This window comes from Podarcis pityusensis (assembly GCF_964106645.2).
Source record: "Podarcis pityusensis genome assembly, chromosome: 9".
Taxonomy (NCBI): Eukaryota; Metazoa; Chordata; class Lepidosauria; order Squamata; family Lacertidae; genus Podarcis; species Podarcis pityusensis.
Window position 1 is genome coordinate 16,522,304 of NC_138034.1, and position 24,404 is coordinate 16,546,707.

Consider the following 24,404-nt stretch of genomic DNA (forward strand, 5'->3'; position numbering starts at 1 on the left):
ATAGACAGACAGACAAGATAATTTATTATGGTTGGAGAGTAGCTTATAAAACACACTTGGGAGTACAATCCCAGAAAGAAAACAAACAGTTAAAACAATGTACAACAATAAATTTAAAATTTATAAATGTGATAAGCATATAGACACTTAAAACTTTAAGATAAGCTACTGCACAGATATGACCCAGTTACCCATGGAACCGAGTTTGGGGATTTTCTTCATAAACTAGTTTGAGTCGGGGGATGGTCTGCGCCTACAGATCTTTACCATCTGGTGACCATCCAGGTCGTCTTACGATCTTTGCCTAACAGGAAAAGGTCGAATTTTTGCTTTTCCAGGAAGTCAGTGAGCCTCACCAGTAGGGGATCAATGGTCTTACTATGTGCCTCTTCATAAAAGCGACATCTAAAGAACAAGTGCTCTGGGCTTCCCATATCCCCCAATGAACAGGTACAGAGTCTCTGGGCATATGGGACTTTTTTAAAGGCTCCTTCCAGGACCAGCGAGGGCAGAGCCGAGCTTCTGGCGAGCGTAAAGGGCCTTCTAGCATTTTTGGATACGAGAAAGAAGAGATATGCTTCCGGTGCGGCTATATATCTCTCGATTTCTCCAATTTTATAGTCGGGGCACCTTGAGCAGTCCTGTTGTCTCTCGGTGTCTATGATTCTTTGCCTGACCGTAGCTTTTGCCTGGCCGAATCCCACACTTAGAAGGGCTTGAGGGGCAAAACCCAGTTTCTGAAGGGTGTTCAGGACTGCTGTCTGCCAGCCTGACTGGAACTGGTCACAGAGGATCAGTGGGGATATTCCTCGGGGGAGCAGATTCAATGTCAGCCATTTGTAAACTGATGTTAGGCAGAATATCTCTATCTGCAAGCGCCAATCTGCCATCCCGGGATGAAACCATTTCAAACCCTAATGGATTTTCCTCAAACGAACTTCACTGTGTTCCAGAGGGCCTCCTGCATCCCCTCCAAAAGGAGCCACACAAAACGAGTACAGTGGTACCTTGGTTCCTGAACAGGTTAGTTGTCAAACAAATTGGCTCCTGAACACCGCAAACCCGGAGGTGTTCCTGTTTGCAAACGTTTTTCGGAAGCCAAACATCAGATGTGGCTTCCAATTGAGTGCAGGAAATTCCTGCAGCCAATCAGAAGCTGCACCTTGGTTTTTCAATGGTTTCGGGAGTCAAACAGACTCCCAGAATGGATTAAATTCAAGAATCAAGGTACCACTGTACCCTGCAGAGAGCTGTCTTGAAAGAAAATTAGCACCCCCCCCCCGCAATAAAACCCCCCTATTTCAAATAGGCTGGGGTTGTGGTAAGAGTTAATTTTTAAAAGTTTGTTTCATCAAAAGCGCTGAAATAACCTTTTTGTTGTATTTAGATTTATTTCATTTTATTTGATAAAATTTATACACTTTTTGACTGTAAAAAAAACCCTCAAAGCAGTTTACGAAACGCTAAAACAAGGAGCAGCAGGGGCGGAGCAGCTGCCAATTTGGGGGGGGGGTCGTCTAATATGCCCAATCGCCTAATATGCCGGAATCTACGGTAATTATGAAATTATTGTGAGGTTTAATAAGTTAACTGTTTATATTTGGACAACTTTTCTGCTGTACTTTATTGGAAGGAGAAAAATAATAATTTCCTTAATAACAATTTAAACAATTTATTTAACTAAAACAATAACTTTATAGCATATGTATCCATGTTTGTTAACTGATAAGGCTAAACTATTTTAAGAAAACAACTTAGACTGAGTTTTAGTACACATGAAAAACTTAAAACAAATCCCTATTTCCTGACAAATAGCTTTTGGACTATAATGTAACTTAAATAGAAAACTTTCTTTAGAAAGATTTTTCCTCCAAAAGCATTTTATTTTAAAAATCCAATTTAAATAAAAGAAATCTGATTTAAATCAAAAGAATCCATTTTTAATTGTTGATTGTTTGTTTGAATGGAACTAACCAGGGTGGATAAAACAAACAAACAAACAAACAAACAAACAAACAAAAACACAGTACTTTCACACACAATGTTAGTTCATGCAAATCACTGCCATGAGTTATGGCAGCCTCTTACCATTGATAGCTTCCTGATGTTTGTTTTGGACTCCAGTTCCCATCAGCCCCAGCCAGCATAGCCAATGGTCAGGGATGATGGGAGCCGTAGTCTAACACATCTGGAGTAGGTTGGAGAAGAGTTACAGCAATGCCCATTACTTGGCTTTTTAAAGGATTAAACTTGTATTAGCCAAGATAGTTAAATGGAACTTTGAGATTCAGAGGCAGTGCACTTCAGAATACCAGGCATGAGAGATAAGCAAGGATAGCCTTTGCCATTGTGCATGGACCAGACATTTCCAAAGGCAGTGCTGGGCGCTGCTGGGGACAGAATATTGGAAAAGATGAACCTTGATCCAATCCAGTGAAGCCATTCTGTTCTCAAGACCGGGACATGGCTTGATAGGAGAAGAGGATACATAGGTCAGGGAGGCAAGAGATCGCTTGTTATGACAAAGCAAGGACTCCATGACCACACGGTAACAACTTACCTTGTCACTCTTGGCTGCACCGCAGTCACGACCCTTCACAAGATAGTCTGTCTTCTTGCTGATATTCCCAGTTACTTTCCCTCCATAGCGCTCAATCAGAGATTTGGCCTCATCACGTTCAATGGATTCCAAGATGCCTGTGATCACAAACGTCAGGCCTTCAAAGCAATTTTCACCACCCTAAGGAGAAAAAACGGTGCCAATGGGCAGCATTAGGTTTAAGGCAGTTGACATGAAAGCTACAGCAGCTGTGTTCCAAAGAGAGGAAAAGTAAAAAAGGGCTGTTTGAAAAATGATTTTGTTCTTCACCATGCTGAAATGAAAACTGATCTTTGGCACAGTATAAACATACTGCTGGCTTGCAGAACAGTCTGCAAACCTGAAGACAGCTTTGTCAGCAAATATGCACAATTTCAGCTGTCTGGCCTTAAATGCACATTGATTCTACAGTATCTGGTTAGAATACAGTAGGCCTGGGAGAGAGAGATGAGAAAGTCTAGAAGGAGTTGCTAGGCCCAATACTACTAGAAATACCAATCACTCATGATATGTTTCTGCAAGAAATGTCTGCACTTACTTGTGGGATCTCCTTAGAGCCAAGCGCTCTTGGGCCTTCACGATTAAGATAGCTTCTATAAGCTTGATAGTTGGCTCGCTTCTTTTCAGAGTCCTCGGGACTTACAGACTTTGAAAAGAAAAATCACATAGCAATCAGGTTCCACCCAGTTCAAATAATGTAAAGAGGTGAGAAAACATTAATAGAGATAAACCCAAATACAAATTATTTGTACACCAATCATTTAGGATAAGTTTGAACACACTTCTGGTATGTTAATCTTCCCTCAAATTAAGGCCTACCTATTTTAAAAAAAACAGTTCAGTTTCTTCAAGGACTGATGCTACTCTTCCATGCTCCCTGAAGAGCAAAAAATACAAGAAGCTGGACACACAAACTCTTGTGTGTTGAGCAGCTGATCAAGCACTCTGCCCATTCTGAGCAATGTCTTCGATGCACAGAATTGTGCAAAAAAAGCTATAAACAGAAGGTGGCTAAAATGGACTGTCATCTCTGCAGCTTGTCCAAAGCCAGTTCACAACAGAGATGAAATTGATGTTGGAACTGAAATCTCCCCTGCACCCCAATACAGCCCTATATTATTCACGCTATAGTGTTGACAGCAGGGAGTGCGCTGAAGAGCACACTGTAATAGGGATTGAGGATATCCAGCCTGTTCAGCTAAATTCTAAATCCTTGCCTGGCAAAAAGCATCAGACACAAGACCACTAATCCATTGAAAGTACAGTATGGGCACACTTATTGGGACACTGGGACTACAAGGGGAGAGACCAAAAAACCCCATTTATTCTTCACTTGGCCTGAGCTCTCTGAACAAATAGGTAGGCTAGCGATATGCATGCAAACCAGATCAATGTATGATATTTAAACTGGACACAAAGGAATTTGAGGTCATTTTAATCTGTCTTAGTATTTTAACTTTTGCATGCTTTAGAGCATGGCTGTGAATTTTTCTTGATTTTACTGTTTTCTCTTTTGAGGTTTTTCACAATCAAACAGTGTATAAATTTTATGAAATAAACAGATAAATCTGTTGTTTACTACGTTTATACAGCGTCTTGTAACATATATTCTCTGTGTGACATAACAATTAAAATACAACACAAAACAATTAAAATACCATCAGACATATGGCATGAAGCTATTTAAAAGACCCGGGTGAATGGGAGGGATCCTCAGCTGGCAAAGATTGCACTGGGCAAAGCTTTCTGGGAAGGCTGTTCCCACAAAAAGGGGGACCCCCAAAAATACCTTCTTCCTGGTGGTTACCCCCCCTCACTTCATTTGGTGGGGACACTCAAAGCAGGGCCTCTGAAAGCAACCCTTATTTTTTGATAGGTACATATGGGGAAAGGCCATCTCTGAGGAAATTTTGTTCTAAGCTTTTTAGGACATTCTAGGTTAAAGCAACACTTCCAAGTTTGGCCTGGAAATGCACAGAATAAGATGGTTCTTATTCTGAACCATCTTCAGTTTCTGAACCATTTTTAAAAGCAGGTCCATGTTTAAATACAGTGGTGCCTCGCAAGACGAAAAGAATCCGTTCCGCGAGTCTCTTCGTCTTGCGGTTTTTTCGTCTTGCGAAGCAAGCCCATTAGCGGTTTAGCGGATTAGCGCTATTAGCGGCTTAGCGGATCAGCTGATAAGCGGCTTAGTGGCTTAACGGATCAGCTGTTAAGCGGCTTAGCGGATCAGCTGATAAGCGGCTTAGTGGCTTAACGGATCAGCTGTTAAGCGGCTTAGCGACCAGCTGTTAAGCGGCTTAGCTGATAAGCGGCTTAGCGGCTTGGGAAAAAGGGGGGGGGGGAGGAAAAAAACCCCGCAGGAACTCGCAAGACATTTTCGTCTTGCGAAGCAAGCCCATAGGAAATTCGTTTTGCGAAGCACCTCCAAAACGGAAAACCCTTTCGTTTAGCGGGTTTTCCGTCTTGCGAGGCATTTGTCTTGCGGGGCACCACTGTATATTACAATAGTCTAAATAGGATATTACCAGAGCCAAGCCATTACCATCCAGGTCAAGTCGCAGCTGGTGTTATTAGCCAAGGTGATAAAAGGCAGTTTCAGCCACAGAAATCACTTAGGCCTCTAATGACAGTACTGGGTCAATAAGCACCCCTAAAATGAAAGCCAAATTATTTTTGGGAGTGTGACCTCACCTAGGACAGGTTGCCCAGCATTCAGCCAGATGGATGACCCACCAACCAATTCCATCTTGTCTGGAATTGCATCCCAGCTTGTTTGTCTTCATCCTGTCCACTACCATGCCAAGGCATTGGTTCAATCCATGTCAGGCCACACAAGACCTTTCAAGTTCCATCAACATGCATTCAAAATAATGATGAAATCTGCAGTTCCTAAAGTGTGGTCTTCAAACCTACCTTAGATTTGGGGGGAGTAACCTTCTCCTTTCGAGGTGTCTCCTCTGGTAAAACCGACTTTACTTTTGGAGTCCTACTTTCATTTTTTATCGTTTCTCCTTTTGGAGTTCCATTTTCTACTTTAATACTTTCTGATTTTTGCTTCAGCACAGCCAACTTGGAACTTGGCTTTGAGGGCAGCACCTTATTCCCCAAATTCTTCCTCTCTTTACTAATGGAAGACTCAGGGTGCTGACTCCATGTTTTTGTACTTTCTGAGCAAACCTGGTCCTTTGCAGAATTAGGTCTTGTGTCCACAGTTGAACTGGCAGGTTTTACTGGAGAGAGAAGAACATGTTGCAGATTAAAAATTAGTGCTACCACCTCAGCCTTGAAAGTTAAAATACTATTTTGCTGGACAAAAATTACCTTTAGGAGCCTGTTTATGTTTTTCTGCTTCAACTGGACTAGTTTTGACTGTTGAAGTTATCTGTTTCTCTTCTGGATCTTTTCGAGGCTAAAAGACATGTGCTCATGAATAACTATTATGATGAAGCTATTGCAAATAGGAAATAGGAATCTATTTTTGTAAATAAACAATCAGTCTGAATCATTTTAAGATGATGTCCAATTCTTTTGTTGAGTTTTAAATAAGCTAAATACAAACTGCAAAGTATTTTAAACAGTCTATATTTAAAACTCAGTAAAACAAATAGGACATTAACAGATGGACATTAACAGATTTACACTTAAGATGTTTAGGGAAGTTTTTAATGTTTAATGTTTTATCGTGCTTTTAATAGTCTGCTGGGAGCCACCCAGAGTGGCTGGGGCAACCCAGTCAGGTGGGTGGCAAACAAATAATAAAACTGTTGTTGCTGTATATGGGGTGGAATATTTTAAAGTGTGGTGACATTGTCCTTTAAAATTCAGGCTTATTGGCAGAAAGTGACAAGAGATGATCACAAAATCCTAGTCACCATTGAGTGCACCCATCCCAATCAAAACAAGATTGTGCTCATGCAACACAAGGTCATCAGATGAACTTCTGTATTGCCACATTCATCTCTATTGCATGAATCATTTGAAGCTATGGCCTACGACATGCAGCAGAATTTGGTTTCGACCGGAGATCTGTCTGATGAGCATAGGACAGGAGTTGGCAACCAAGCCAAACCTCTGCAATAGTCCTCAACTTGGGTCCATCAGGAAGAAGAGTTTGGAAGAGGCACACAAAGAGAAGCAGGCTCTTTCTCAAAATAAAGAAACACGCCAGAGATAACAAAGCCTTCCACTGTCATACCCACATCATATACAAGGTGACTATGATCCACTGTCAGATTTCCACTTGCACCCACCGTTTGTGAAGTAGTTGCACAGAGCAACCAGTTCGTAAGACGTTACCTTTTTCTTCTTTGGTGTTTCATCCAGCATGGCCAGAGTTCTGGCAAATTCTTCATCTTCATGCAGTTGCCTCTCCAACTGAAAGAAGGGATTAATGCATCACAATTGGTATTGATAAGTAAACGGACACTGCTAAAAATCAGAGGATTACTATGCTACCTAAACTAGGGATGTTACTGAACTTTGTAATTCATTGCCTTGGAATATAAAACTTCCTTGCCATTGATGATTCTTCATCAACTCAATTTGACTGCAATTCAAGGCAGAGAAGAACCATGTTCCTCTTGCCACCAACAATGGTCCCAGATTGACATATTGCTGCTATGGTAGTAAGCCAAGCACCAGCAATGCAGGGAAATGTAAATCAAAGTAGTCTTCACCAAGAGCTGGGAATACTACATTTGCGACACCTGGCTTGTTGCATAAGTAGCACGAAATGGGAAGGTATACCTGCACATCAGTTATGGGACAGAGTTTGAAGGGGTGCTTGGGGAAGGAATTGCACGGTCCTATGGTCTGATTTAACTCATTGGCTCAGAAGAAGACAACCTCCCCCCTTTTTGAGGAGGCAAGATAATTATCCCAGCATTTTTTGAGCCAATCTAAGGAAAACCAAAGAGGGGAGGAAGTACTGCTCATGGATAAATTTAAATCAAGCGTTAGCTAACCACCACTAGACCACAAATAATTTCATATAATCCTTCTTGCAAGTAGCAATATTAAGTCAGTTAGCTGGCATTTATAAATAAGACACATCAGGTCCTCCAGCTCCTCAACTGCAACCCCACCCATTTTTGGTACAACCTGCCTGAAATTGTCAGAGGAAAGTTCGCCAAGGCCGTGCCCACTTTCACCCTAAATGTGTCACACTGTGATTTTACTGCGCAGGCTATGAGAGCAGGGTATAAGCCGGACTGCAGATTCCTTTTCAGTATGAGGAACATGCTTCCTCATGGCAACCTTCTAGGGCATGAATACCAGTGGTGGGCATGGCTAGAGGCTAAAAGCTGGTGTAGCAACAGACGGGGCTCTTGCCTTTGCACGACAGGATACAGTCAAGCCATGCAAAATTCAGATATTTCTAGGCAAGTATCTATCTATCCATGCAAGTAAGAAGCACCATCACACTTAAGGACACATTCAAGCCAAGCAGAAGCACACAAAGAAGGGATTAAGCAGGACCAGTGAGGGGTATGCCCTGGAGAGAGTCTCAAGGGCCAGGCAGAGAGGGCTGAGGGCCACATTTTGTCCCTTGGTCTGAAGTTCCCCACCCCTCGTATAACACAACACTTCCTCAACCCATTTCAAAAAGCTATTTTCTGAAATGGCTTTCTTTCCTAGAACAAATATGCACTCAAGTTTCAGTCAAACACAATAAGGAAAAAACAAGTGAATTTCTCCTTCATTCCGCCCTTAATGCAATAAATACAGCATTTGCTGCATCCTGCTATTATCAAATATCGTTTCTTAAGAGGAAAGCTAATTTGTTCTTGCCAAGAGATTTATTGATAAGAGCTGTTCTGCACACATTACACAAATCCAATCTTTTGGCAACAATGAGATCAAAACTTGCCTCAACGCATGATTCAGACAGATAACTTTATAAGCAGAAGAGTGCCACAGGGTTTACTTTTATGCAATTGTGAGCCACAGAAGGATATTTGGACCAATGAATAGCATTAATCTTTCTTGTTTGCCGTATGAAGCTGAATGCAGACAGGCCCAGCAGCAAAAGCGGAAGTCAGGCAAAGAAGTGAAAAGTTCCCATCTATAGTGCCTTGGATCATTATTATTTTCTTTTTAAAAGATCTTAAACTACACTAAAACTAAACCACTGTTCCAAATTATCAATTTCTTTAACATTCTATTTAAACATGGCACACATAGTTGAGTATTTAAAATGCATAGAGAATGTTCATTTTCAGTGAACAGGATGGCTTTTTATCTTCAGTGAAATCCTGATAATCTACAGCTTCTATATTTCACTATGAAATGCTCAAGTTTCAGCACCAGCAAATAATCCTTTCCTTTTTCTAACACTGTACTCTGACTGGTAGCAGCTATTGGTGTGGCTGTGCCAGGAAAAGTCCCCTTTCCTCTTATAGTTGTGGGGAGCTACAGGATGAAACGCCGAAAAAACCTTCTAACTGTGCCAATGCAGCCAATGCAGAAAGCTATGATCAGCCTGTCTCCAAGTCAAAACAAGTATATATAAAATTTCCAGAGTTTCACATCTTGCATATTTTTTCAAATATTGTATTTTCAGTCGATTTCCACTTAGCATAGGATATTTTCCATCATGGTCCAGAGACTGCTCTTGGGTCACCTACTCTTAACAGTTTCAGAACACCTCTGGAGGCCTTAAATCTCTGTGCAAGACCAGACCACCCAGATCTCACTCAAGAGTGCAACTACACCACTTGTGGTTTTCAATAATAATAATAATAATAATAATAATAATAATAATAATAAATTTTATTTATACCCCGCCCTCCCTAGCCAAGGCCAGGCTCAGGGCGGCTAACCACCAATAATAAAATTGGCAGGGCTGGCTAGTCCATAGGTTGCAGCTGTCCCCCCACAGTCTACAACAGGGAAACACCAAGTAAGAGTAAAACTTCCTCTCAGCTTAGCAAATACTTTCCAAATATGCTTATGAAGCTAACCAGTCAAGGCTACCCACGAGAGCCAACCACTTTTTTTAAAAAGCCTCCCCTTATCAAGGGAATAATTTCCTTTGAAGATAGCATGACTGTGCAAGGACTTTCTCTAGTCTGGGCGCCACAACCTTTGTCCTATACAGGTCTTTACAGTCTTAGATGGTTACAGAATTAAATAAAGAGCACAGGAGTCTTTCTTCTTTTATCATATGTTAACCCTAGAACTAAATACTGTGTCTTATTCATGTGGGTGGCAATATCTATGGTGGGACAAGGCAATTTCTTATTTGTTGTGACCACTCCATGTTGTGAACTACTACTAGGGTCTAGAAAGAAGAATCAAATTAAATCGAGAAAAAAGGAAGAAGGAAGAGGAAAGAAGATTCAACCTAGAGAAATGCTATAGAAAAGGAAAGGTTCAGCAGGAATGGCTGTACTGCAACAAAACAGGCAAGAGGAGCCTTTCATATTTGTTATCGAGGAAAACTGTGCTAAAAAAGCCAGAGAAGTGCACATGCTTATTTGTCTGTCGTTACCTCTGTATTCTCTTCAAGCTGTAGCTGCCTGGCAACAGCCTCATCATCTAGTGTGGGATCCCTGCTTTGTGACAGCTGCACCGCAAAGAGAGAAGAATCACAGGGGAGCTCACAGTGAACCCATTACTTAGACAAGCATCATGGAATAATAAATGAGAAGGGAAATCATAAAGCCTCAACCTAAATGCCTGTGCTTAAAACAAGAAGCAAGTGGAACAGGAATTGTACAGGGAGGAAATCTAATTCTAGGTGATAAAGATGATTTCAAAGCAACATTTCAGAGAACCCAGTGGCAAGAATATTGATCACATATTTTAGTGTGCCGGCATATTGATTCTGGACATTTGTCACATTTTATTGCACAACCATGCCACGTTCCATAGGCAGAAACCAAAAAGCTAGGCACAGACAAGGAAGTGAGAATTAAGGGCTTTGCTTTCCTCTTCTTGCTGACTGGCACAGACTCAGAGCGCATGGTACTTCAACACTCAGCACTCCCCACACAACAAATGGACTAATGTTTTGCATTCCTTGCCCCAATCTGAACTGGCCTTGTATCAACATGAGTGTAAAGAGGACAGATATGAAAGTATCTGGTCAGCTTGTCTTGAGATTTATGGTCAATGGTTGTCAGTAGCAGACACTGGTCAGAGTCACACCATACATTTAAAGCATTCTTGTATCACTTTTAAAAGTCATGAAGGATCCTGGGAACTGTAGTTTGTTAAGGGTGCTGGGAGGCCAGAATCCTTAACAAACTAGTTCACAGGTTTCTCCATGATGGTTACAGTGCCATAAAAGCACTTTAAATGCATGATGTAGCTGTGACCATTGTTTCCTATTCCATTTCATGCATCTTAAATGACATAACCCACCTTCCTCATCTCTTATTTGTATCATAATCTCTCTCCTTTTAAAATGGTCACTCTCTTTATATAGGGAGCAACCTCCCTCATTTTCCTTAATTTGACATTACGTGGCAAACTGCCATTTCCAAAATCCACTTAAGGTGCTCTTCTCACACCCTAATAAAAGGAAGTCTAGATGATATGGACCACACACCAATAGTTTCTTCATGAAGTTCATGAACTTTTCTGCTCATAAGCACACATTAGCTAGAAGAGTCACCCTCTTGTGCATTACTCACTTCTTTTCGTTTGCTTGACACCAGTTTCTTCTCTGATCGCTGAATGCTACCAGTTCCAAAGTAATCAATTACAGAGGTTGGTGTCAGTTTTACTGGCGATAGGGGTTTATTTTTCAGTTTTGGTTTGGGATCAGTCTTTGATGCTCCAGATGTCCCAAAATGAATAGCCACAGGTGTCCCATTTTCCTTGGGTTTGGGAGCGACCTTCTTATTAACAAAGTCCTCTTCTTCATCTGCATGCCAAAAAAAGAAAAAAGAAAGAAAGATACTTAATTACTCCTCAGCACCAAAACACCAACCTGAAAGTAATGTTTCCTTACTATGGAAATATATATATATTTAAAAAATGCAAAGGGCCCAGAGTCTCAACCTAGTACAGTGGTACCTTGGGTTAAGTACTTAATTCGTTCCGGAGGTCCATTCTTAACCTGAAACTGTTCTTAACCTGAAGCACCGCTTTAGCTAATGGGGCCTCCTGCTGCTTTCTGTTCTCATCCTGAAGCAAAGTTCTTAACCTGAAGCACTATTTCTGGGTTAGCGGAATCTGTAACCTGAAGCGTATGTAACCTGAAGCGTATGTAACCTGAGGTACCACTGTATTAGGGCTCTCTCAACCATTTCCCTCTCACAGAAAGAAAAATATTTTCTTGGGTATGGCTTTGGAAGATAGACCCTATGCAAAAAAGATGGGAGATTATCTCCATCTATTTGCACAGGTGCTGCTTTTAGAGGCTGCACCCTGAAAAATTGCTGCACGAAGTGCGTGACTCTACTCTGCACAATGACCTGTGGTCCAAAGGGTCTTTGGTAGTTAATGGCTGTTGGGTCTCTAGCAGGGTTTATACCATATGCAGCCTTTCAAAACAGGGGTAAAAGGGGAAATCTTGCCTGCCATGCCTTTAAATCTGGGTGCTTTCAATGTTCACATCTCCCCTGCAGAGACCTTGATCAAGCCCACAAAGTTCATTCCCAGGCCTGACCCCAACAGCCTTTAGTGACATTTCAAGAACCAAGCTAATGTCCACATTGAACAGCTGTGTCTATGGCAGCAATCATTTCTGTGCTGAAAATGAAGCGCAGCCCGTCCTGAACGTGGAGATCCTTCCTGTGACACTAAACCTCTTTGCTTGGTCATCACCCTGTTCTCAATGCTATGTGAGCAGGCCTTTTCCTCCAGAGATGCAAGAATTGCAAATTATACAACCCTCTTATCTGAAGAGAAATGTTAAAACCCTGAGCTGCAATAAAAACATAAAACTGATCAACTGAATCCGTTTAAATATTAGTCCCATTTTATTACTTCTCCAGAGAAATTAAAACAAACACGGACATGTCTTCATATCACAGCAACAGCCATCCTGGCTACTGCGTCTTGCTGCCCATACACTATGATCATAAAAATAGCACGTGTAATTCCTAATACAGTAACTTGTATTAAAACCGCTGAACCAGCTTCCAGGGCAGAAGAGCCAGTGAATCCTTTGGTATATGAGAATCACTAAGATTTTATTCTGCTCTCTGTGAACTTTGCTTTCAGTGTTGCAGAATTTCCAGTTTCCAATAACCACCAGGGTCCTTTCTCAAAAATCTTCCATGATTTTCTGTAATGAAAGTCTGACCCGGCAAATAGCAAGCAGTTTTGTTGAAAAACAAAGCTACCCACCAACTCCGGAGACACAAAACCAAACTGACTAAGGAAATGCCAGAGCTCAACGGGGAAGGGGTAAAGAGGTGGGACAGATCTTTTGCATTAAATCACAGTCAACTGATTTCCCAAGACACTCCAATGACAGAGGTTTGGTGGGATTACAAATTGTTTTCATGTGGATCTATGCCTTTCTCTATGGAAGTAAATGGAGATCTACATTTTATTCCCAAAAATCCAAGGTAGTAGCAGAAGCCCACACTCACCAATGACTCTAAGGGTAAGAAGGTTCTTGCTGGTGGGTGACATTGGCCCCATCTCAGTGTTCCCTAGGGATCCACGTTCTTTTTTTCTAACACCACCCTATGATTCCCATTATAGCCATCCCCAAACTGTAAAACCTGCCTTTACAAAAGAAATATTGTTGCTCTCTTGGCAGATATCATTCCCTCAGAAGGGATAACTATGCCTGCAAATTGCAGCCAAATCTGGCAGTAAACAAAAAAGTTATTGACTTTTCATTTGCTTTTTAGCAAAAATAAAACTTCAGAGGTGCAACACATAAAAAGCCTTGGGCATATCTGCCCAGAGTTTGGAAGCTTGCAATTTTTATTCACTTCTGTGGAAAGGAAAACAATTATTGCCAGAACTAGATTCTCTATTATACTGAATGGGGACCAAGGAACTTTGCTTTCAATCCTAAATGCTGAGCTGAGTTAGAAAAACACAGAGCAGCCAAAACAGATAAGGTTTCTTTCCAAAGCTATTTATTCAATGTGGCAAAAGCTGGCAAAGCAGGTCCCTCCCAACCCGTACAATTTTGACAGGTGGAAAGGGCCACCTACCTCTCAGTCACATGGCATCAGCATGATGTCAGATGACTGACAGTTGGTGGCCCCACCCATTACACTTGGCCTGCAGGGATTGGTAAAGATAGATATTTGTATAGAAAAAAATGGGTCCCTAAAGAATAGGAAAGTTTTGATACAAGTGTACTTTATCAAACAAATCTGTCAAAACACTCAACTATTTATTAATGAGCAGTCAAAAAAGCACTCGAAGAAAAACCACAGCCCTTGCAAATTAAAAGCCACTTATGAAACTGAGCAAGGTTCAGTGCAGCAATAAGAGGTCATCTTCTACAAACAACATTCAAGGTCCCATACTTAGCTAAACAGTGGTGCATGTGAGTTAGTGAACACGCTCAAACATTTGGATGTCTCCCAATATACTGGGCTAATTTACCAGAGACTAGTTAGAGACAGAAATATTTATAAAACCACTCTGCATATTCCCATCACTTGTGAGAAACATTGTGTTCTGCAAGAGACATTGTGTTCTGTCTTAGACAATCAATAACCTAAAAGGAAAAAGAGGCTGGTTTAACCAAACACAGTAATGATGAAAAGTGTTTCATGAGGATTTAAATGATAAACCTAATGACCTGTATGGCACTTCCTACATTAAAAAGAGAATGCAATTTTTCACGTGATCATACTTTAGAATTTCATCTCCAGGAAGCCAAGTTCAAGAGAAACTGAAATGGCACAGGCCAAGAAGACATTAATCTCATGTTTGCCTAACGATTTTCAGAAAGTACTTTAGCTATAATTCAGAAACTGACAAGAACGTCATTCAAAACAATAAACCATTTCAGATGCAAATAGCTCAAGGACCACCATTTATCTGCTTTCAAGACTGAATCCAAGCAGACAAGTTAAGAATGTCCTGACCTTGCGTATTAGATCAGATAAAAAAAAAATCCACCTGTTTTCCGCAACTAGTATTCAGAAGCACACTTCCTCTGATCTTAGAGGTGTCATACAACAACCATTTATAAGCCTACTCTTCATAAATCCTCCAGAGCTTGGACTGTTTGTTTGTAAAAAAAGACAAAAAAAGAATTGTGCGAAAAAATATTTATTCCTGCTGGAAACAGTGCCAAAAGGTACACCCAAAAGGATTATGGTGGGAAAATAAAAATAGCTTTAAAATTGAGTAGTCTTTTATCACTGCTTTCAAAATGCACGTTATTGGGCCAGAATGAATGAGATTGAAAGCAGGTAAAACAGTTTCCCATTTCTATAATATTGTACATATATCAAACACAGCAGAAGGAAAGGAATCAACAGTCTAAAAGACACAGCACCTCAGGTCAAATCCAAGCAATTTCTTTTTCTGCAAGGTGAGGGACAGAACAGCATAGCAAGCAAAAGATGGTCAGTTTCTCAGCAGATACAGCCCATGCTCAACACATTCCTTTTCTCCTTCCGGGGAAAAAAAACTACAGAATCGTGCTTTGAACAATGGACGGCAGAAGAAATCATTTTACTGCTGCCACTGCATGGTATTTTAAATGCAATGCTGCAATCAGTCTGCTTTAGCACCAGCACAGTGCTATTTAGTTTCTTTTCCTCTTCATTTGTATCAAGCTGTCTACAGCAGCAAAACACAAAGGACACTAAAAAGCGTCAACACTAATGGCACTAATCAGCCCACTGTTTCCTTTGGATAACATACCCCTCAGCAGAACAACAGTCAAAGTCAAAGGAGAAAGCTCCAAAAAGTTTAAGAACCAATACAACTGGGCTCCATGAATTCCTAAGGCTGAACCAATTAGCCAGAACCCCATGAGCACTGAAGGAATCTGTATTTTCAGGAGTAAATTAGCTGATCATGACAATTACAAGATTTTACAATACCCAGTAATTTGAGATACTCCAGTGGATGGTCCTAGAACCAAGAAGTCTAGAGCTGGCCCTGAATGAAGCCAATAATAATAATAGTAATAATAATTTGTATATCACCCTCCAGCCATAGATCTCAGGGCAGTTCACAACACAAAAATACCAGATAAAACCCCCCACAAACTACTGTATTTTTCGCCCTATAGGGCGCACCGGCCTATAGGGCGCACCTAGATTTGGGGGGGGGGATAAAGAAAACATTTTTTATTTCCCCCCCCCAGGTGCGGGGCTGGGGCAGGGGAAGCCCGAGCTTCCCCTGACTCCAGCCCCCAGAACAGGCTGCTATCCGCAAGCCTTGGAAGCCCGGTGGGAACTCCCGCCAGTCTCCCCAGGCTTGCGGATATCTGCCCGAAGCCTGAGGCGCGCTCCGCTGTGCTCCCCGGGTTTCGGGCTGAGGGCTGTCCGCAAGCCTTGGGAGCCCAACAGGAACTCCCGCAGGCTCCCAAGGCTTGCGGATAGCTTCCTGAAGCCTGGAGAGCGAGAGCGGTTGGTGCGCACCGACGCCTCTCGCTCTCCAGGCTTCAGCGAAAGCCTGCATTCGCCCCATAGGACGCACACAGATTTCCCCTTCATTTTTGGAGGGGAAAAAGTGCGTCCTATAGGGCGAAAAATACGGTACATAATAAAAACAAGAACAAGAACAAACCAATAACCCACCCTCACCCCCAATATAATAGGTCTGGAAGACCTAAACAATGCTCAGTCATGGAGTCTGTAGTGCTGTAAAGTGGCTAATATAGGAATCAATTATGCATCGCATTATCTTATTTCATATATTTCAAGGCTGAGACACACCTATTGACAGTTTCAGAGTAGCAACGTCAATTGTCTGTAAAAAAACTGCTCAGAGCCAGGGGACAGATCAACCATACACAGCTGATCAGTATGTGTTTCAAATTAAGTCGTTAACTCTAACTACAATCACTAGATAAGAATAACCTTGATGTGCAACCAAGACACTCCACAATTAACCTTGACCAAATGTTTTCTTGGCACGTCAAATGCAGAAACCTTTAACTACACCACTCAGATTACCTAATGCAGAACGCCTCTGGTTGCCTTACTTCTGAGCACATCCCCAAGGGCATTCTAAAGATATATAGATATAGATATAAACACACACAAGTCTAAAGAGAACATACATCATGAAAATTTCAAAACCCTTCAGTCCAAAGCTCAATGACAATGGAAATTAATTTTCAGTTTTCAGTCATCAAAAATAGTTTTTCATCAACCTTATTATTCCCATCCTTAGAGCGGATTTATCCACCTATCATTTAGCTTGTCTGACATTACACCCCACAATGTTTAACTCATTCCAAAAAAGGGTATTCTGCTAAAAATATAGAAAACAGCATGTTGTTACAAAACCATGCAGTTCTTTGTTTGAATAATTATACTAGAGCCATAAACAACCATTCAACCTGGTTTACTGTAGAAAGTATAAAATGTTTTCATACTTAAAAAAACTAACCCTCTTTTAGACCACAAATGACCTAGACCCTATCCACCCTATTTAAAGCAGGCTCGTACTTTAAGCAATCATGGCTTTCCCCAGAGAATCCTGGGAACTGCAGTTTGTTAAGAGTGCGGAGGGTTATTAGGATACCCCATTCTCCTTACAGAGCTACAATTCCTATAGTTCCCAGGCAAGAGGGACTGACGGTTAAACCACTCTGGGAATTGTAGCTCTCTGCAGGGAAATAGGGGTCCCCCAACAACTCTATTAACAAACTACAGTACCCAGAATTTTTTTGGGGGGGGGGGTCATGACTGCCACTGCTTTAAATGTAAAGTTTGAGAATTCCGGCATGTTTTGGTCACAGTCGATAACTTGAAAGAGAAAAATCTGTAAGTAAACAAACTGGGTATATGTTTCTTGTGCAGGTTAAAGTAGAATAATATAGTGTAGAGGCAAGTTTATTTTTGCATTGCTTCCATGAACTTTTAAAAGCCTTCTTTTTACATAAGCATTTTTAGTACAGCGCAAACCCCACATATGAGCTGCCTTCAGGCTGAATTCATTACCTGTCTCTGAAACATAAACAACAGGGTCCTTCTTTAGAATCTTATCAGGTCTTGAAGACTGTTTTCTATCTGGCGGCTTCTTAGATTTCTTCACCACCTGGACCTCCTCTTCAGAATCTGCAATTTAGCACAGTGGTATCATTAAATTCTGCCATATCCATCTAAAGAGAAAAACAGCCAAAGAAGAGAACAGCGATTCTGCATTCACTTGAGATTCTGACTAAAGCTCCCTTCTAATTCAGAGACAAGGAGCCTCTGATCTGCAGGCCTAAGTAGGTCCAGCATAATCCCAACTTGCCCCACGAGGTCATTTCCCCAAATCACCTATGTGACGTTAGGTGCAGGCCAGGACGTGACTCCAAAGGAACAACTAAGAGCTTCAAGTGGGCTCCTAATGGTTGCTTTGCAAGTAGGTCCCACCAACTTGCCAAAATTGGCCCACAGGGGTATGAGAAATAACATAGAGCAGGCCAGGTTTTGCATTTACATTGAAGCAAACTTGTACAATTTCTTCAGCCACAGAAGAAATATGCTTCAGAAAACAGTAAAAAAGAAAAATCTAAGAAGCCTGTCACCTTTTTGTAGTGTTTTAACAGCCTTTAAGAACGATTCTACCCAGTCAGTTGATGGAGGTCCGGTCCACAAAAAAGCTGCACAAACTATTTGGAGTGAATTTGTTTATTTATTGTTTAAAAAATAAATCTGAGTGCATGTCAGAAGTTGGTAACAGGGCTGAGAAAGGCCTCTGCCCAAGGGCTTGGAGAGGCATTGTCAGTTAAACTGGGCAATACTGGGCTGAATGGGACAACAGCCAAATATAATGCTCAGCTGTTCATATAAAAGAGGCAGATATACAAACCTAAGAATGCAATCCTAACCATGTCTACTCAGAAGTAAATCCTACAGAATTCAGTGGAGCTTATTCCTAGGTACAGTGAGGGGAGAAAGTATTTGATGCCCTGCTAAATTTGCCCAATTGCCCTCTGACGAAGAAATGACGAGTCCATAATTTTAATGGCAGGTTTATTGTAGCTGTGAGAGACCGAATAACAACAGGAAAAACCCCAGAAACCCGAAGACGAAAGTCAGAGATTGATGTGCATTATAATGAGTTGAATAAGTATCTGATCCCCTATCAAGCAGCCAGATGTTAGGCTACCTGGTATCTTCACTGTATGTAACGAGCTGAGATTAGAAGCACCTACTGTAAGGGAGAGGTCTTACCTGTAATCCCAGCTCGTTACAGTACCTGTACAAAAGACACCTGTTGACAGAAGCAATCAATCCAGCAGATTCCAAAGTACTTTAGCCACTATGACCAAGACCAAAGAGCTGTCCAAGGATGTTAGGGACAAGACTGTAGACCTGCACAAGGCTGGCCTGGGCTAGAAGACTATTGCCAAGGAGCTTGGTGAGAAGGTGACAACAGTTGGTGCAATAATTCGCAAATGGAAGAAACACAAAATAACTGTCAACCTCCCTCGGTCTGGGGCTCCATGCAAGATCTCATCTCGTGGAGTTGCAATGATCATGAGAACGGTGATGAAGCAGCCCAGAACTACACAGGGGGAACTTGTCAATGATCTCAGGGCAGCTGGGACCATAGTCACCATGAAAACAGTTGGTAACATACTACGCCATGAAGGACTGAGATCTTGCAGAGCCCGCAAGGTCCCCTTACTCAAGACAGCACGTGTACAGACCTGTCTGCAGTTTGCCAATGCACATTTGAATTACCCAGAGGAGAACTGGGTGAAAGTGTTGTGGTCAGATGAGACCAAAATTCAGCTCTTTGGCATCAACTCAACTCACCGTGTTTGGAGGAGGAGGAATGCTGCCTACGACCCCAAGAACACAATCTCCCCGTCAAACATGGAGGGGGACATATTATACTTTCAGGGTGTTATTTTGCTAAGGGGACAGGACACCTTCACCACATCGAAGGGACGATGGACGGGACCATGTATCATCAAATATTGGGTGAGCACCTCCTTCCCTCAGCCAGGGCACTGAAAATGGGTCGAGGATGGGTATTCCAGCATGACAATGACCCAAAACACACAGCCAAGGCAACAAAGGAGTGGCTCAAGAAGCAACACATTAAGGTCCTGGAGTAGCCTAGCCAATCTCCAGATTAATCCCGTCAAAAATCTGTGGAGGGAGCTGAAGGTTCGAGTAGCTACACATCAGCCTCGAAATCTCACTGACTTGGAGAGGATCTGCAAAGAGGAGTGGGACAAAATACCTCCTGAGATGTGTGCAAACCTGGTGGTCACCTACAAGAAACGTCTGACCTCTGTAACTACCAACAAGGGTCTTGCCACCAAGTACTAAGTCATCTTTTGCAAAGGGATCAAATACTTATTTCACTCATTATAATGCACATCAATCTTTGACTTTTGTCTTCTGGGTTTCCGGAGGTTTTTCCTGTTGTTATTCTGTCTCTCACAGCTACAATAGACCAGTCCATAATTTTAATGGTAGGTTATTTCTTTGTCAGAAGGCAAACGGGCAAATTTAGCAGGGGATCAAATACTTTCCCCCCTCACTGTAAATGGGGTTAGGATTACAGCCCTAAACATTAACTCCATGCTATGGAATAGCAATATTCACCATGTGACCTAAGGGTCATAATAGATACTATCACTGTAGACACACATTTTGCCTAATTTATCACTGAAAATTATTTCATTTGGGAGACGACACCTGCCAAGATTTTGTAAGCCTCTCTCAAAAGAATCTCTAGCAGAGGAAAGTTATCTCAAAGATGGAAAAAACATAGCAACAGAAGTAATAAATGTTACCTGAATCATAGATTATCCTCTTTTTCTTGTTCACCTGTTTGTGCCCAGAATCCTCTCCACGAGATGAATTCTTCACCTAGTTGAAATGGTTCATTAGTTACTCATCCCAACATTAACTCTTGTTTACCAAGTACTACCTTAAGAGAGACAGCCCAATAAAGTTCATTGTTGGATCAAGGGACTGTCACATACACTGACAAATTAAAAACAAAAAATGACATATGAGATGGTCTCTGGATTCTGGAGTGATTTTTTTTTTTTTTAATGAAGGGCGATTCAAGCAATCATTGTCAAAGCCACAGGTAAACTAAGAACAGGAACACTAGCAAAGAAGTAAAGATAAAAGCATATGACAAAGATGTAACAGGCATATATATCTGAACAGCATATACGCACCTTGATTTCCTTTAATTTTGACTTTTCATCTGAAGCCCCCTCCTTATTTTGGGGTTTCTCATTCTTTCTGGTAGTGTCACATTCTTGTTTATTTCTAGGAATTACTGCTCCAAAGAATTTCCGGATATCCTAATAAAAGTGAAACAGTTAAAAGGGTAAGGTATAATTTAAGGATCTGTCATCTTCAAAAATTTCAGGGTACAAGTCTGGATTTGCCAACCAAGATTTTAAAAGGAGAAGTCAGATAACACAGTGTTTAAAATAAGATTATATTTTTTAAAAAATATATTAAAAAGCCTATCAAGGTGGCACATGTGAAATCTGAGTAAGAATGCCACTGAGTAAATGGAACATTGTTGGACTTTGTCCCATATTCAAATCCCTGAATGGCCCAGAAGCCAGTGGTAACTTGAGCAGCACCCCGACTCACATGGCTGTTGTAAATATGACATTACAGAGGTTACAGTGAGCCTTCTTTTTTTACAACAAACCTGTTAACTAAATGAACCACAGTCTTATAGAGACCTAGTTGTCCAAAACATTGTGACTCAAATTTATGTTTGTGAATTCAATAATTTTCTAAAGCAAGAAGAGGGAACATGTGGCGCTCTAGATACTGTATTATTAACTCCTTGCCCCGATCAACATAGTTAATGGTCAAACATTATGGGAGTTGGTAGTCCAGCAACACATGGTGGCCCAAAGATTCTCCAGTCCTGCCCTAAAGAGTGCCAGACTCATAATGTAGCGAGAAAAGTTGGAAAGCCTTTACCCGCAATGTTTTACATTTACATACCGAGGGCACCCTGTATAATCTGGGACTTTGCACAGTTACTCAGAAGTTAATTCCCACTGGGTTCAATAGAACTTGCTCCTAAATGCATGTCTAATTGAAGACCTAATCTGAACCACTTTTACAAGCACGGACTACAGGTTGGTGTCCTTGCCCTATCCCTCTCAACCCAGGGCGGTATCAGGTAATTGCTGCTAATCTGTGATTAGAAAATTGCTTCCTGAACAGCTGATGGCAAGATGCTACATGAGTCATTTTACTCAGACTGCACCTGGGAGATGCACACTTTTTTCAAGCTAACATCCAAAGAGCAACAACTGTTCATTCTAAACTTAAAGATAAATGCATTCTAACTTTCAAAAGATACTTGTAACTGTTTCTAGACTTTTCAGCCACAAAGAGGAGTATATTTTACCCAAATGAAACTGATTAAATCAGATAAAATGCCAGGGAAGAAACTATCTAAAAACAAAATCTGTCTGTTGAACTTGATGGAAAGCAGCTGCTCTCACCAAAACCACCTTTGTACCAACCAGTTTTAAAAGTAGCGTAAACAGGAAGATAAAGGCACTGAAGCATTTCTCTACATATGTTGAAGGGCTGCTGTAGGCAAAATTCAACCCTCTCACACTGATGAGGAAGTTTTTCAACAGCAAAAATAAGCAGCTCTGACCTAAAGGCTCCTATTCCTAATTTAATCCCAACAAGAAACCCCCAAAACCTTAGATTTAAAATTATGAAATTTAAGCCTCTGTGGATGTCTCTTTAACAGCAACTTCAAATACAGAAATTTGCAGGTGGAACACAGAGGTGTTATTAAGACATCAGAACAAGCCTGAGTCACACCTGCATGCACTGGTGTGAAAGTTCACAAACGTTAAGGGAAGAATGGCTGGGGACATCTTTTAAAACTGCCTTTTAAGTTGATGCGATACATTTTAGAAAACTAATTCAGTTATATGACACTTTTTGAAAGCTGTCAACTACTAAGAAACTATGTTCTTTAGACTTCAAAGCAAGCCATGTGGGAATAGACCATCACTTTAATTATTTTATTTTATTTAATGCTCAGGGTGGGTTATAGCATTAAAAATTGCCAAAAAGGTATCCAAGTTGTGCAACAATACATTCACTTTCACAGGATACATAACAGTAGCATCTAGCATACAGGTAACTCACCCAGATGCCCACATACATACCAAAAACTGTGCTGCCAGGACCACAGAAATAACTGTCAGGCAGATGTGGCTGTACCCAAAGATAGCCCAGGTTATACAAATTGCCATCTTCAGAGAAGATGCAAAGTGGGGGCCTGGCATCACTTGACACATAGTTTAGATATGTAAAGTGTCAAAAGAATGTTTGAAAACATGTGTATCGTACAGACAAAATAGTCAAGGAGTCCCAACGTACACTGTGGCTCCCTATTGAGGCTATACTTTGTGACAAGCCTGAATTTTTGCTGCTGTGTTATGTGTGGAAAACCCCTGAGCATGCAGCTGAAGCGAGTTGCGAACTCAAGTAGTAATCAGTCTGCTTTGGAATAAACAACCCTTTACAGGGAACTGTGGTTCAGTGGCAGAGCATCTGCTATGGATGCAGAAAGTCCCAGGTTCAATCTTGTGTTGGAAGATACCTCGGTCTGAAACGCTCAGGAACTGCTGTCAGCTTCCTATGACCCTACGTTTGTTAAGGTCTGGAACATGATGTTCCAAACATCTCACCAAAAAGGAGAAGGGGAGGGAAGAATGAGAGACAAGGGTTCAAGTTGTAAACCTCCCGTGATCATTGGATGAAGGGGTGGTAGATAACAACAACAACCCCTCTTCCAATGGCAGAATAGGACGCGTTGAACTTTTCCAAAAATGAGAGGTTCTAAAAAGTCGTAACATGACTTAGGAACACAAAATCTATTTTGATAAAATTAATGTAATTTAGTATTGCTTGGTAAGTAAAATTGCATAGAAATAATTCCCTGTTTAGGGAAGTTTTTAACGTTTGATGTTTTATCATGTTTTTAATATTCTGTTGGGAGTCGCCCAGAGTGGCTGGAGAAACCCAGCCAAATGGGTGGGGTATAAATAATAATAAATAATAAATGATTGCAAAGTACCGTACTTGCATATACGTTTGTGGACATATACACGCCCTATTTAGCATTACCTGGCATTTTCAGGAGGCAAAATTAAAAGCCTTCGCTTCTCCAAAAGCAGTTTCTGTTCTTCTTCCTCAAGCGTACTTACCGACCTAAATGTTGTCCCATCGCAAAAACAACAGCGTGTTTGAATTCCTCACACACACACACCCCGAATTTTTTTTCTTAAGCCTCCCTCTCTGAAGAAATTTGCAATAATTAAGTCCCACCTCCCCCCCAGTCACTCCCTAATAGCAGAATAAGGTTTGGGGAGGGGATGGGGCATTGGGGTTGGAGAATAGGGTTTAGGCGAGCGAGGGAAAAGAGGTTATTTCGTAGCAATCCCTCGCATGCACCGCCTCAACAAGTTTCTCGCCCTCATGGAACACAAGGAGGAGTCCCACCCGCGACCTCCCGCCTCGGCCCCCGGAGAGGTTTCCTCTCAGAAGGGCCGGGCCCCGGCCGCCCCTCCGCTCGCGCTCACCATGCCTACGCCCGGCGCCGACTGCCGAACCGCCTCCCGCGACGTCGGTTTATGCCGTTGGCGGCGGGCCAACCGACCCGCGCTCCATCCCCCGCCGCCAGCTTCGCGCCAATGCGCGAACGCGGGGTCCGA

General features: G+C 41.6%; 1 protein-coding gene across 2 annotated transcripts in view; it reads right to left on the reverse strand.

Moving 5' to 3' along the window:
• The window catches only part of RFC1 (replication factor C subunit 1), a 40,955-nt gene extending 16,551 nt beyond the window's left edge, over window positions 1-24,404 (reverse strand). Inside the window, exons 1-11 of one of the 2 annotated variants that reach the window (XM_081019835.1) lie at window positions 24,273-24,404; window positions 20,862-20,990; window positions 20,466-20,541; window positions 17,662-17,778; window positions 11,242-11,474; window positions 10,095-10,169; window positions 6,899-6,976; window positions 5,924-6,011; window positions 5,516-5,832; window positions 3,138-3,245; window positions 2,561-2,740 (exon numbers count right to left, since the gene is read on the reverse strand). In XM_081019835.1, coding sequence (XP_080875961.1) covers window positions 2,561-2,740; window positions 3,138-3,245; window positions 5,516-5,832; window positions 5,924-6,011; window positions 6,899-6,976; window positions 10,095-10,169; window positions 11,242-11,474; window positions 17,662-17,778; window positions 20,466-20,541; window positions 20,862-20,990; window positions 24,273-24,275 — 1,404 coding nt within the window. In that variant the 5' untranslated portion in view covers window positions 24,276-24,404. The remainder of the gene's footprint in view (window positions 1-2,560; window positions 2,741-3,137; window positions 3,246-5,515; window positions 5,833-5,923; window positions 6,012-6,898; window positions 6,977-10,094; window positions 10,170-11,241; window positions 11,475-17,661; window positions 17,779-20,465; window positions 20,542-20,861; window positions 20,991-24,272) is intronic. The other variant, XM_081019836.1, reaches the window with a different exon arrangement.